The sequence below is a fragment of the Rhinatrema bivittatum genome, chromosome 11 (genome assembly GCF_901001135.1).
Source record: "Rhinatrema bivittatum chromosome 11, aRhiBiv1.1, whole genome shotgun sequence".
NCBI classification, from domain to species: Eukaryota; Metazoa; Chordata; class Amphibia; order Gymnophiona; family Rhinatrematidae; genus Rhinatrema; species Rhinatrema bivittatum.
This window is the reverse complement of record NC_042625.1, coordinates 81,545,449-81,560,604: the sequence shown is the minus strand read 5'-3', so window position 1 is coordinate 81,560,604 and position 15,156 is coordinate 81,545,449. Positions and strand designations below refer to the sequence as shown.

The window sequence follows — 15,156 nt, the reverse complement described above, 5'->3', positions numbered from 1 at the left end:
TAGCCAGTCCACCACTCTGGAATCTGCTTCCGACTATAATGCTCAATATTAAATGACACCAAAACCTTGAAAAAGGTTATAAAGACTCACTTCTTTCGTTTAGGGTTTGACTTGCAGTCTCCCCGAGTTTAAACCTTTGGCAAGCTTGACGGAGATGCCTCCTCTGAGCATGGACTTCCCCGTTAGTTTTGTATTGTGCTAGAGTCATGCTCCTTTGACATGTATTATTGTTTAAATGTCGATTTTATTATGAATGTCAATTATGTTCCCCGCTCCGAGCTATGGGGGGGGGGGGGGGGGGAGGTAACAAATATTTTAGATAAATAAATAAAATGCTGCTGCTATTACTACTAAGATTTTCACTGTGCAGAGTTCTCACAAGCCAAACCTGTGACCTGACAGTTCACAGCAAGACACACTGGCAGCAATACCCAACAAAAACCTATTATAAAGTGCCGACAAGGTATATGCTGGCCTTCTGTTAAACATTTTTATTCTAACAGGAGTCTAAAAATGCCACTGTAAAAGCAGCTGTCAAAACATATCCAGTGTGTCAGAAATTGGCTCCTATACTGTTTCTATCACATTCCTGTATTCCAATTCCAGAGACATGCTTGAAGTTAAAAAAAAAAAAAAAAAAAAAGAAAAAAGCATAGTGGTATTTGGAAGTTTTTTCAATGATTGGCCAGATAACTGGCTAAGGACACAAATATTTGTGCAGTAACATATTCAGCTTGCTTTAGTACAATGGAATCTATCACGATGGTCAACGTGGCATCTTTGGACTGTTCTGCTGCGGAGCCATAAAACCTGACTATGCAGAAAGGCTGAAGCCCGTTTCACTGTAGGTTGATGCAAAGTGCCAGCACCATCTCTGTCCATTCTAGACTGAAGATTTAGAGTGTACCAGTTTATAATAGAATCTTTCATCTCCCTTAGGTTGCATCACTTTTTCACATTCTACAAAAAATAAATAAATAAATAAAATAAAAACTATTTCTTACCCAAGAAAGGCTTTTTCTGTTTTCGTGCCCAGGAAATAGCTTGAATCTTTCCTTCTGTACCTCTAACACCAAACCCTCCTGGGACCAGGATTCCACTGGGGAAAAAAAAAATAAAAAAAAAAATTAAGAACAGAGCCATCCAACTCATTACATGCATGGTTAGGCCCAGTGTACAAAAACCTAACTTCAAAGGTCTGAGCAAAGGTATGACTTGCACCCTAAACATGAAGCCCTCCTTTACTCTGTTAGCAACTTAAAATAGCACTAACCCTCACATTCCAAAGTAAAAAAAATAAATAACATAAAATCCACCATTAATATGTGGTTGGTTATTGTGAACTGCAGGAAAGCTGTCACTTATCTGAAGAAAAAAAAAAAATACCACAATTCACTAAAACCAATCTTCTCCAGGACCAACATAAGTATGTTACTTTGAAAAGGAATTAATGTACACATACAGCTGCTATAACTGCACCACACGTTTATTTATTTAAAAACATTTCTATACCGTTGCTAAGTAAAATACCATCGTAACGGTTTACATGTAGGCACATATTTAATGTAGGTAAGTGTACTATAGTACATTCTAACAGGTGCCGTCAAAGATTCGGTTACAATATATCATTATACATAGTTGTTTAGCGAAGTAGTTCATGACCAATTGTACCAAGGTACTTACACGGGTGGTTTTAATCACACATAGTATTATAGTTATGCTTATTGTAATGTAGAGTTCATAGACTAATCTACTGTAATGTTCTAAGCACTGTGTGTTGGTGCCTTTCTGTATTTCCTCAATTTCTCTCTATTCTCTCGTCTCTGTGCAAAATGCTTGTTTAAAAAGCCATGTTTTTAAACTTTTCTTGAATGCCTTGAGATCACTTTGTAGCCTGATCTCTGGAGGCATTGAGTTCCAGATTATGGGTCCTGCTAGTGATAGGGCTCTCTCCCTCACTTGTGTCAGTCTTGCTGTTTTAACTGATGGAATGGTTAGGAGTGCTTTATTTGCTGATCGTTAAACGTTTAAGCCCAGATTTTAAAAGGGCTGTGCGCGTAAAGTTTTGGGGGGGTTACGTGCGAGGCTGCGTACATTTTCCAAAGGGCCTGGCCACATGCCTAACTCCAGATATGCACCGAAGTGCTGGGCCTCAAGAAAGGAGTGCGTCAGAGGGTGGGGTCTGGGCAGGGAAGCGGGCGGCTGCCGGTGCACAGAGTCTGCTGCGGCTCCAAAGGAGCAGCAAGGTAAATTTAAAAAAAAAAAAAAAAATCTTATAGCTAGGAACGGGTATAGGGAAGTTCCCTCCCAGACAGCTCCTTAATTGGAGTGGATTGGAAGAGAATTGGGGAATGGCCTACCTGCGTCGCCATGCACTGCTTTTTAAAAAAAAAAAACCCCCAGAGCGTGGAGAAGGCCACCCGCCCGTACATGAGCGCGCAGACATTAAAATCCGGAGCAGCGCCTGTACTGCAAAGAGGCATTGAAGTCTGCTCCAAATACAATTCCAGCAAAGAGACTTGAAAAGGTTTCCAACCCGCTAAGACGACAGTAGAAATTCACAGATGATTATGCTGCATTCAGCAAGCTGTTCATTAACAGCAGCTGAAGTCTTCAGACACTGAATTGGCAAATCGACATATAAAGTAGAATCAATAATAAGAGAGAGTCCTCTTCATTAAATAGAATTGGTGATATCAACGCAAGAATAGTTATGAACAATATTCCCCCCTGAGGAAGCCTGGACAGCGAAACAGAGGCCTTTGGAGGGACAGAGAGAATACAGGATATAGCAGAAGTAGAACAGAGACTACAGAAATATCACTGGAACAGTAGCCCTGTGAAGCAATTACAAATTATCCTTTCTTGTGGACTGAGATTCATCTGTATCCCCTTATTAATGAAGGTAATCTGTCATGTGACTCATCTGCAATTCACAAAGTATCTTACTTGCAATAGAGCTGGACTTCAAGAGTGTCATTGTTTTGTTACAAGCACTTTGTATATATTTTGACAATGTTTTATGCTGATATCTATACATCTTATAAATGCATAACGCTACAGAGAATTTAGAAGCAGTGTGAATGAGGAATGATTGACTAGGGCAATTAAGCAATGTGTGTGTGTGTCATTGTGCCAGTTTTATCTTTTGAATAGTTTTGATATTCTTTGCCATTGTTTAATAAAGCTTGCAACATTATTCACCTTTCAAATCATTTAAAATATTAGTGCTGTTACTTACCCTATTTTAGGGTTCCCTGACGGATATACCATTTTTATTTCATTTAAAGCCCCGATGGCTTATGTATCTCTCTCACAAAAACTTCACAATAGTACTTTTGGGAATTTTCTCTTTCCCCTATAGATATATATATGAGAGAGAGAGACTTCACCAGTGAAACAAGGGCCTTGTGGGGGCTTTTTACCTTCTAACCTGGGACATTATATAATCAATCTGTTAATTTTGTGTGCATGGAGTGAATGCACTTTCTATTATATAGAAATTGGGCAATGTATATAGTGTGTAAAGTGATCTGTTTTAATTACAGATCAAATTCCCAAAGAGGAAAAAAAGCATTAATGTGAAGTTTGTCTTAAAAAACACTTTATTCATGAAATATATATATTTTAATGGATATTTTTCAGTAATTTTGTTCTTTATAATAGTTTCAACCATTTTTCCTAGCACCAACATCAGGCTCACCAGCCTGTAGTTTCCTGCATCACCCTGGAAGCCTTTTTAAAAATTGGCAACCCTCCAATATTCAGGTACCTTAGCTGATTTTAATAAGAGTAATCTGAAAACTAATTATAGGTCTGCATTTTCATTTTTCAGTTCTTTCAGCATTCTAGGATATATATCATCTGGTCCAGATGGTTTGCTACTTTTTAGTTGGTCAATTTGCCCTATTACATCTTCCAAATTCACTTAGATGTCTTTCAATTTCTCTGAATCATCTTTAAATATTATTTCTCACATGGGTATAGCTCTTACATCTCCCTCAGTAAAGACCAAAGCAAAGAATTAATTTAGTCTCCCTGCTATGGCCTTGTCCTCCCTTACTACCCCCCTTGATCATCTAATGGTCCAATTGACTCCCTTGCAGGCTTGAGTTTGTTTCCACAGCAAGCTTCTTTCAAATTGGGCCAGATTTAAAAAAAAAAAAACAAAAAAAAAAAACAAACTTATGCGCGGGCGTAGATTTGTGCGTGCAACCCGGCATGCACAAAAATACACCCGATTTTATAACACGCTGCGCGTATGTTATAAAATCCGGGGTCGGCGCATGCAAGGGGGCGCACACTTGTGCACCTTGCGCGCGCCGAGCCCTAGGAGAGCCCCGATGGCTTTCCCTATTCCCTCCGAGGCCACTCGGAAATCTGAGCGGCCTCGGAGGGATCTTTCCTTCCGCCCTCCCCACCTTCCCCTCCCAGCCCTACCTAAAACCCCCCCTCACCTTTGTTCGCGAAGTTACCCTGCCTCTGGGCAGGCATAGGTTGCGCACGCTGGCCAAGTGCTGGCGCGCGAACCCCCAGCATGAGCGCGGTGCCCGAGGCCTCTGTCCAGCACCCGGTCCGCCCATTTTTTTTTTTTTTAAAAGCCCCGGGATATATGTGCGTCCTGGAGCTTGCGTGCGTCGCCGAGCCTATGCAAAATAGGCTCGGCGCGCGCAGGGACAGGTTTTCGGAGTTACGCGCATAACCCTTTGAAAATCTGCCCCATTATGTCTGTTTCCTTAGCAATGTTTTGCATCTAACTTGCCATTTCCCATTTTCTTCATTCAAATCCCTTTTCCATTTTTTTGACAGACGTCCTTTTAGTGAGAATAGCCTCACCCCTCACCTTATATTATCTGATATAAAGTTAAGTGGCTATATAGAGGCAAAACAAGGCCCAAAGATTCTTCCAGCAATGAGTGGGCTCTGCTTCTAACAGATATCCCTTTTCTGGATTAGAAGATATGCATTGAAATCCTTAATAGTTAATCATGGTACTTAATTTATGAGTTACTTACTCTGCACTACAGAGTTTCTGCCAGGCCTCATGGTACCTAACGGGTTCGTCTTGTAGACTAGCTGGTTCTAAGTCAGCAGAATCAATATACTAAACAGAAAACAGAAAATATTTTAAAAAGTTTTATCAATCAAGTGTAAATAACCGAGTCACATCTACTCGTTAAAGACCTCTATCATATCCCCCCTCAGCCGTCTCTTCTCCAAGCTGAACAGCCCTAACCTCTTCAGCCTTTACTCATAGGGAAGCTGTTCCATTCCCCTTTATCATTTTGGTAGCCCTTCTCTGTACCTTCTCCATCGCAACTATATCTTTTTTGAGATGCGGCGACCAGAATTGTACACCGTATTCAAGGTGCGGTCTCACCATGGAGTGATACAGAGGCATTATGACATTTTCCATTTTATTCACCATTCCCTTCCTAATTGTTTTCTGTTTGCTTTTTTGACTGCTGCAGCACACTGAGCTGACGATTTTAAAGTATTATCCACTATGATGCCTAGATCTTTTTCATGGATGGTAGGCTCCTAATATGGAACCTAACATCGTGTAACTATAGTAAACACTGTACATTCTGACTTATATGGTTATAAGGGTCTTTCAGATTAAGTGGTTCTTTTTCCTCTTGCTCATTCAGCGGGAGATGTTTGATAAGTTACGTTGTGTTTTGAGATACTTTTCCATCTTGGTTTGGGTACAGGTCAATACCGGACTGCAGATGGCAAACTGGGTTAAGTAACAGTGTCAGTAAAACTTTCTCTGTCGCCATCTGCTGGAAGGGAGGCATACTGATCCCTGCCCATTCCAAATCTCTGGAGATTGTCTAAATAAAGCCTATTTGAGGCCCACAAAGTCCACAGAACTGAAACTGTGACAGATAACACAGGATCTACTACAATCCTGTAAGCAGACAGACAGAGCGAACCAGCCTGCGTCTAAGAAGGGCCTTGGTAGGACTCAAGAAGAGGAAATTAGCGGGTAAGACTAAACTTCTCCTTTCAATCCATCAGATCAATCCAGGCACGCGGGATGTATCCAAGCTATCCCTCCGACTGGGTAGGAAACTGCCAGCCTCGCTCTCAATACTCCTGAGTCAAAGGCAACAAAACACCCTGGCTTGAGCATCCAAACTGCAATGCTTTTATGAAGGACACTCAAATAGTCACCCTGCAGCAAGCGAAGCTCCACCCAATATGAGGCCTGAGCCCTGGTTGACTGTGCCCTACGACCTCTGGGAATCAGCAAATCCTTAGCAATATATGCAGAAGCATTGGCTTTCTGAATCCAGAAGGCTGTTGGAGCCTCAGAAGTTGCCTCTCCATCCCTTGTCCACTGAAAAGGGCAAAAATTATTTAATATAAAGGGAATAATCCCCTCCAAATATCCCGAGAGAACCCTGCCATCCTCTGAGGATGCAAATGAGGTGGTGCGGTAGAAACTAGTGCGTCCATAGCGCCTCCTTTTAGCCCGGAGTGGCAGCTGTCAGCGGGTTTGACAGCCGACGCTCAATTTTGCCGGCGTCTGTTCTCGAGCCCCCTGACAGCCACGGGCTCGGAAACCAGACGCCGACAAAATTGAGCATCAGGTTTTCGGCCCAACAGCCGCCGGCCCATTTTAATTTTTTTTTTCTTTTTTACTTTATTTTACCCTTCAGGACCTCCGACTTTATATCGCTATGATATTACCTTCGGGTAGGCGCTAATTTCTTAAAGTAAAATGTGCGGCTTGGCTGCACATTTTACTTTCTGTATCGCGGGGAATACCTAATAGGGCCATCAACAAGCATTTGCATGTTGAGGGCGCTATTAGGTGCTGCGGGTTGGACGCGCGTTTTCCACCCCTTACTGAATAAGGGGTAAGGGAAAACGCGCGTCCAAGAGCAGGCTAACAGTGCGCTCCGTCGGCGCGCACCGTACCGTATCGGCCTGAGTGTCAGTAAAACTCTGTCTCCATCTGCTGGAAGGGAGGCAAAACCCAGGAGTCTGGACTGATCTGGATACGTACAGGGAAGTTGCATTAGCTTGTTACATAGAATACTGGTAGGCTAATGTCAACATGGGACTCTATGTAGGGTAACATCAACAAGTCTGTTCTTGGTAGCGGAACATAAACCCTCTTGTTTGGACTTGTATGGCAGGACTCGAGGAAAGGAAATTAGCAGGTAAGATCAAAATTTTTCCTGTCTTCTCATTTACATAAGCCTTGTGACTTTCACTTCCAAAGGAGTAAAAGGGTTTTTGTTGTTTTTTTGTTTTTTTTTAAAATTGGTCCCAGTACAAAACAACTTTGTAAGTTTTTTGTTGTTTTTTTTTTTAAGTGTAGATAAAGTTAAAAATCTCTCACTCCCAAAATGATAATCCAATTATAAATCTAATTTATATGCTGTTTATTGCACTTGCATGCTAAGTAAAATTGGTACAGGGCATCTGGAGCTATAGAGAACTTTAAGAAGACAAAAGCAGAATAATTGCTAAACAGACAAAATAATTAAAAGGAGTACAAACTGCACTGCATGTAAGAGCCCCATTGCCAATGCTGCCCAGGTGCCTCTATCATAAATGGAGGCCATTCATAGCCCTGTCCATTCATCACTCTCATTTGATAGGCCCACTACATAAACACATTAATCTAAAGGTAAGTAGTGGCATTTCAAAGAAACTAAAACTTCACTATAACGGCAATTTTCAAAGATTTTTTACACATTTACTCTGTAAAAATAGAAATTTGAAAACTGACACATCCTTGCCCATTCATGGACAGACCAGTAGCTGTTATTTCATTCTTATATGTATAAACATGAATGACAGGCAAGAGAAAAAAAAATGTAAGGGTGAATTCTATAGTCAAAGAATTACAGGTAGAGCTTGGAAGTAATCTCAGTGCAGCCCATATTAATCAGGAGCCACACAGCTCGATACGAGGCTTGCAGCAGACTTCACAATTTCAAACATTTGACCAGGACCCCCGAGAAGAAATCTTAGAAATTGATATAAAACAGTAAAAAATGCATTATCTAGCAGTCTCCCAAAAATATAATCCAGCCTAGCAGATATGCAATACAAACTTCCCCAAAACTGTCTGAATCAGAAATCGAAGGCAAAACATGCCCCCCCCCAATCAGCTTGTTTAACCCTAGGGTTCCATCAAACCTCAAAATACGGCATTTCTTACATCCCTGTTTAATGCCGGACAGTACCTTGATCTCAAGTTTATGGTTTATAGCCAGGGCAGAGTGCTCCAAAGCCTTGATGACAGAGGCATAGGAGTCCGAGAACTTTGTGTATTTTCCCACCAGGGCTATGGAGCAAGTTTCCAGCAAGCGATCGTACCTACGCACAGAAAGGAAAAAAAGCAACCTTTTAGTCGCTGCCATGCTTCGATTACTGCTGTTTATAACGCCACTTAACGAGCTTAAAACACGTTTGCACAAAAGTGCTGCAGTTTAGGGGCCATCACGCCGTTTTGCTTTTGTTTCCGTTAGGTTGCTCTTCTCCTTCAAGGAGTTGGTTGACTCCATTAGGACAAGAAATGCTAATAAATACTCTGTGACATGCAGAGTGCAGACACCAAGCTGGCCTTCCTATTTCTAACTCATTTTTCTCTGCCACCACTGCCCACACCTCACAGGAAGTCAGGGCATAAATTAATGGATAACATTCAATGCGTTAATAGGGAGGGGGGGGGGGGGGGGGAAAGGAAACAAATAAAAAAAAAAAAAAAAAAAAAAAAAAATCGGTGCATGGCTCCCGGCCCCAGGACTGGCGCTGCAGTGTCTAGGACTAGGAAGGGGGGGGGGAAGGAATCTATTAAAAATAGGGGGGGGGGGGGAATTCCCCAGGTGGTCGTGAATAAAAGGCTCAGGGCGCAGAGATTCCTCCGCAGTGGCTCTGACCAAGTTGGAAGGAGAGGAGCAACAACAGGACCAAAAAGCCCCCCAAACCAACTCATGCCCCATGCCATCTCGCCCGCTCCTTCTCTAGGTCATTTTAAGTGTTTACCTAAGACATTTTCTTTTTTTTTTTTGGGGGGGGGGGGGGGGGGGGTGAGAAAGAGGGAGAGAGCACAAAATATTGGGTGGGGTACGATGCACAGCTTGAAAGAAAAGTGACATGAGAAGGGAGGTCTCGGAGGGTAAATCCCATACTTAGTTCTTAAATAAGACCATGCATTTGTCAAGCTGTAGTGTCCTATGGCCTTCGCTAGTTGACTTTCTCTCATGGCCAGGAATGCACCTGTCAGCCATCTCCTTCCACTTCATAAGCATCCTGCGAGGCTGCTTCTCAATGGGAAGGTCCAACCTGTGGCGGAAGTACTCCACCACTCCTTGTTCTTCTAGCAGCAGTGGGACCCGGTAGATGGAAGAAACGTCGTGAATGCAAATAACCTATTTAATATGGGGGAAAAAAAAAAAAGTCAGCAGCTAGCAAGCAGAGGCAGCCCTGCTCACAGAGGGTCCCAACAGAAGAGACCCGTCTACTGCAAAAGCTACATCAAGACAAGAGTCCAAAGTTCAACAGAACCTTATATTGCATGGTTACTGCAAAGCTCAAATCATTCTGTGTTTTAGATGAAATGATAAAACGTATTTCTCTAATCCCACACTGAGCGGAGGTTAACTGCAGCACGATTATCCTTTAGCAGACTGTTAAAGCAGCCTCATAAGGACAAAAGGCTAGCTAGGGAAGTTGGTTAGGTTAAGAACTCAAATGTGTCTGGCTTTTAGAAATAAATACAGCAAGGTTCACATATCATTAACCCTGTGCATAATCTGGGAATCTCAATAGATAGCGTTTACTGGATTGCAAATGGAGAACAAATGACTATATATATCACAGAACACTGGAGAGGCAATATCCCAAAAGTGATCTGCAAGGTTTAAGACTGCAATCACAAATCTTCATTTTTTTGGCCTCTCTTCTCTAAACTTTGTTACTGAACATTAAGAGCAGTCAAATCTATGCTATCCCCACAGGAGTTTCTCCAACATAAAAAGCCCAAGCACAGGTGTGATGGAAGTAGGATTACTATACCATCTGACTGGCCCAACAATCGGCCTCAGACTTTCAGAAGCACTGGAAAGTTAACAACATATATCACAACTAAGGATTCCCAAATTGCCTTTCCACAGAATCACAACCCTGCTCAGGAGAGACCACCGGGACAGGTGAGAAAGTAATGCATTTTCTGTTTGCCAGTCTCAGTAAAGATTAGCATATAGGGTGCTAATTACTGCCACTGGGAGCAGGGCACAGATAAACTCATTTCACACAATGGGATTCCAGATGGTAACGACTTAGAACAGGGCTGGATCTGACCTGTTGCTCTAGAGATGAAAGGGATAGCAATCCAAACTTTTCCTACGACCACCACCATCTCCAAGAAATTAGCTCTGCCATTCACATTTAAAAGTTACATTTATAACTGGTGTCCGATGCATTCACTAACCAGTGTCCAAATGTAAAATGTGATCCAAGTGATCCATTTTTTGGTTCAGTTCAGGTCATTTAAAATGAATGAGCATGGCCTCTGGGGAGAGCAAAGCCAGACAGAGTGGAGCAGATTCGGGACAGGATAAGGAGGAGCAGGACTGATCATGTTTCAGCACTTTTCCAACCAGCCTATCCCCAGCTGGCAGCTGCATGGCTTGACCATTTTTAGGAGGAAGTGAAATTAAGCATTTTGAGCTCCAGGTGACCATTTTATTCCAGAGACAAAAGATTTAGGAAAAAAGCTTTAGATTTAGATGAGAAAGCAAGATGTGCTATTACAGTCAGTTGTGCTGCTAGCAGCAGGAGAAACTAATCTGTCAGAGCTTTACAGTACAACTGGATATTACTAGGATACGACTGCATATCTCTAAAAAACAGACTGAATTTCTCTTGAAGCATATGCAGAACTGCCAGAGACTGACTGATAGGGGCAGCTTGCTTTTTTTCTGTGTGAAAGTCAGTGATACTGTACTAATTCTCCTGTGTGTGACTCTTGACTACGTTCTTAGTGCACATAGTCAACAAGTTTGCCATAGGGTGTTGCCACTGTTTGTGCCACTATGCCCTCTCTTTTGGTATTCGCATGCCAATCTTGGTGCCTTGAGATGCTGTTGCCTCCGCTGATGTTGCCAGACATCAAATTTCATAAAACTTGGAGGGGAAACCCCTTAGTCAAATAGGATGCACTCTTCCCCCCCCCCACCCCCCCTTTAATGGAAATAAACGACTCAAAGCAAATTGGTTTCCTGTTTCATTCAGATAGAAGCTAAACTGAACATTTTTTCGTGTACACCCTAAACCAACCAGTAACTGGTTAAACCAATCCTTGGGAAAGATCTAGTCAGGGATAACCACCACTGGTATTTACGGCTACAAATATGTGCCACAGAATTGAGAAATCCATGTTTCTGGGATGGGGTAAAAGTTGATATGGACTTATGCTGGAGACAGCTTGGTCTTTTACCTGTTCTGGCTCCACGTGACAGAACATGGAGATCTTCTCCTTTACTGATGTATCCAGAGGTGTCGAACACCTGCAAACAACCTGGCAGAGACAGAAAGTCCTTTTAAAAATAGCTCTGGTATCGTTCCACGAACGGAACAGTTAATTCCCAGTCCTCCCCAGACTGCCAAAAACGTATATATTGTTACCGTCGGATAAGAGTCTCATGAATTCTAGAATTAGAAAAATGCATGGAGGTTTACCAAGTCTGGAGACAGGCCAAGACCACGGAGCTCACGAACACTGTTCTGTGTAGGTTTGGTTTTCTGCTCTCCTGTAGCACTGGGCTAATAGTAGAAGAAAAAACAAAACAGATATTAGGGTTTTATTTTTTATCCCTGTATCTGCAAATGTTACTAACATGTTCCTCCTAACGAAGCTGGTAGTAAAGAGTGCTGAGGAGTTGCTACTTGCTGTTCGAGTATGGTCCTGGATGAAGATCCTTTCGATGCTGCGGCTTAACATGCACTGCTCTGACTGCATGGTCAGATCCGTTCCTGCAGCAATGCATCAGGCCCACTGCTGACCTGAGTGTGCCTTTGATCCTCGCCAGTCCTCTGCTGGAATGACCGTTTGTCACAACCGGCAGGTAGCAAGTTGGGTCAGCAGCACAGCTAGCAATTAAGCTCCTGGCCAGTTTGTACAGTGTGTGTGTGTCAGTGTGTACACACACACACACACACACACACACACCTTCCTCCCCCATTAACTTTAATGGAAAGAAATGACAACGCTAACTAGCTTCTATCTAAATTAGCTGGGGAAAGTAAAAAAAAAAAAAAGTTTTAAAAAAGGAAGAAAGCATTAAATACGTGTTTATAGGGCTCCTTGTGTACTGCAAGCAAACAATCCAAAAGACATCAGCTAATAACCAGGTACCCGGATCAGTCCAGACCATGGGATGTACCAAAGCTTCCCTAAACCGGGTGGGACTGAGACAGTTCCCCTCAAAGCACCTGCCGTCCGAAAGAACCAAAGACCGGTGCGTGCACATCCAGACGGTAATGCCGAGCAAAAGTATGCAGGGATGTCCATGTAGCAGCCCTGCAGATCTCTTGCGGAGAGACCAACTGACTCTCCGCCCACGAAGTAGCCTGAGAATGCAAAGAGTGAGCCTTCAAGCCTTCAGGAACTGTCCGGCCTTGGCAATCGCTTCCTTCAACCAACGAGCAATAGTAGTCTTAGAAGCCTGGTTGCCCCTATTTGGACCACTCCAAAGGACAAAAATTTGATCGGAGACCCGAAACTCATTGGTAACTTGAAGATAACGGAGTAACACACGTTTCACATCAAGCCGACAAAGGTTGCCCCCATCGGGACCCGTGACGTCCTCCGCAGAAAATGCAAGAAGCTCCACTGACTGATTAACATGGAAGGAAGAAACGACCTTCGGCAAAAGAGGAAGGAAGAGTCTTGAGAGAGACTCCCGAATCCGAAAAACGCAGAAAGGGCTCCCCACAGGACAGCGCTTGAATCTCTGAAACCCAACGAGCGGAACAGATAGAAAACTGCCTTAAACGTAAGATCCTTTAGGGTAGCCCATCGGAGAAGTTCAAACGGAGCCCTACTGAGAGCCCGGAGGACTAAATTGAGATTTCAGGACAGACATGTGGGATGGACGGGAAGCCTCAAGTGTTTGGCGCCCTTCAAGATCCGAGCAACGTCCGGGTGAGACGCCAAGGAGTGCCCGTCAACTCAACCGAGAAGAGAACAGAGAGCGGTCACCTGGATGCGCAACGAATTGAAGGAAAGACTCTGGGAGAGACCTTTCTGAAGAAAGGAAAAAACTACAGAGACCGGAGCCGAGCGTGCCGAGACACCCGATTCCGAACAGGCATTCTCAAAGACTTTCCAAACACGAACATAAGTCAAGGAAGTAGATGACTTACGCGCCCGCAGGAGAATGGTAATCACCTCCTCCTTATAGCCTTTCCGTCTCCGACGTCTCCGTTCAAAAGCCAGACTGCTAGACAAAAGCAATCTGCCTGGTCGAAAAAATACGGGACCCTGTCGAAGCAGACGAGGAAGATGGCCGAGTCGAAGAGGGCCGTCCGATGCCAGGTTGACCAGATCCGCGAACCTCGGCCTGCGGGGCCATTCCGGAACTACCAGGATGACCGGCCCCTCGTGAAGTTCTATTCTTTGCAGCACTATGCCCACGAGAGGCCACGGAGGAAACACAGAGGACGACATTAGAGGGCCAGGGGAGAGCTAGAGCATCCACTCCCTCCGAACAGTGCTCCCTCCAGCGACTGAAGAACCTGTTAGCCTTTGAATCGCCCAAGGTCGCCATGAGGTCCAGGTGCGGGGGACCCCACCTGCTGATGATCAAGTCCATGGCTTCGTCCGAGAGCTCCCACCTCCCGGATCAAGACGCTGGCGACTGAGAAAATCGGCTTGCATGTTCTCCTTGCCTGCTATGTGGGAGGCTGCCAGGCAATCCAGGTGGCGCTCCGCCCAAGCAAGGAGCAGGCTGGCTTCCAGGGCCATCAGGCGACTCCGAGTCCCCCCTGCCGGTTGATATAGGCTACAGTAGTGGAGTTGTCGGAGAGGACTCTCACTGCCTTGCCTCGGAGCAGAGGCAAAAACTCCTGGAGGGCCAAGCGAACCGCCCGGGCTTCCAGCCGATTGACGTGCCAACGGGATTGGACTGGGGACCAGTATCCCTGAGTGGTCTGGGACTGACAGACTGCTCCCCAGCTGGAGAGACTGACATCCGTGGTGACTATGATCCACTGTGGGATCCGAAGAGGCATTCCCTTCAGAAGATGTGGGAGTGAAAGCCACCACTGCATGTCGGCGATGATAGAGTCCGAAAGCGGAAGAATCGTTTGAAACTGTTCAGACACCGGCTGCCAGCGGGATAGCAAAGCTCTCTGTAACGGTCGCATATGCGCAAAAGCCCAGGGGACGAGGTCGATGGTGGAGGCCATAGTCCCCAATACCTGGAGGTAGTCCCATACCGATGGGAGCGGAAGTGACATGAGGTTGCGTACCTGGTCGACGAGCTTGAGTGCCCGGGAACGGGGCAGAAACACTTTGCCAACCCGGGTATCGAACTGGGCCTCCAGAAACTCCAACACCTGGGAAGGCTGTAGATGGCTTTTGGGGAAGTTGACTATCCACCCGAGAGAGTTAAGAAGAGCTAGAACCTGGTCGACCGCCTGCCGGCAAAGAACCTCCGATTTGGCCCTCACGAGTCAATCGTCCAGATAAGGATGGACCAAGACTCCTTCCTGGAGAACCGCTGCCACCACAACCTTGGTGAAGGTGCCCGCTGCGGATGCGAGACCGAAAGGAAGCTCCCGGAACTGAAAATGCTGGACCAAGATGTGGAAGCGAAGGAACTTCTGGTGGTCAGGGCGAATCGGGATGTGTAAGTACGCCTCAGTCAGGTCGAGAGAGGCTAAATATTCACCGGGATACACCGCCGCTATTACCACCCTCAGGGTCTTCATCTGGAAATCAGGCACCTTGAGGGCCCGGTTGACCCTCTTGAAATTCAAGATCGGACGAAAGGAATCCTCCTTTTTGGGCACTATGAAGTAGATGGAATACTGGCCTGCGCCGAGCTCCTCTTCTGGGACCAGTACAATGGCGCCCAGCAGCTGGAGCCTGGTAAGGGTTTGGGCCACCGCATCCCGCTTGAG

At 44.7% G+C, this 15,156-nt stretch overlaps 1 protein-coding gene across 2 annotated transcripts in view; it reads right to left on the bottom strand.

The window, feature by feature from the left end:
* Positions 1-15,156, bottom strand: part of CTPS1 (CTP synthase 1) — a 48,092-nt gene that overhangs the window by 16,977 nt on the left and 15,959 nt on the right. For both annotated transcript variants that reach the window (XM_029620028.1, XM_029620029.1), the window contains exons 6-11: positions 11,710-11,793; positions 11,468-11,548; positions 9,247-9,398; positions 8,211-8,343; positions 5,016-5,104; positions 1,005-1,099 (exon numbers count right to left, since the gene is read on the bottom strand). In XM_029620028.1, the coding sequence (XP_029475888.1) occupies positions 1,005-1,099; positions 5,016-5,104; positions 8,211-8,343; positions 9,247-9,398; positions 11,468-11,548; positions 11,710-11,793 (634 nt within the window). The remainder of the gene's footprint in view (positions 1-1,004; positions 1,100-5,015; positions 5,105-8,210; positions 8,344-9,246; positions 9,399-11,467; positions 11,549-11,709; positions 11,794-15,156) is intronic.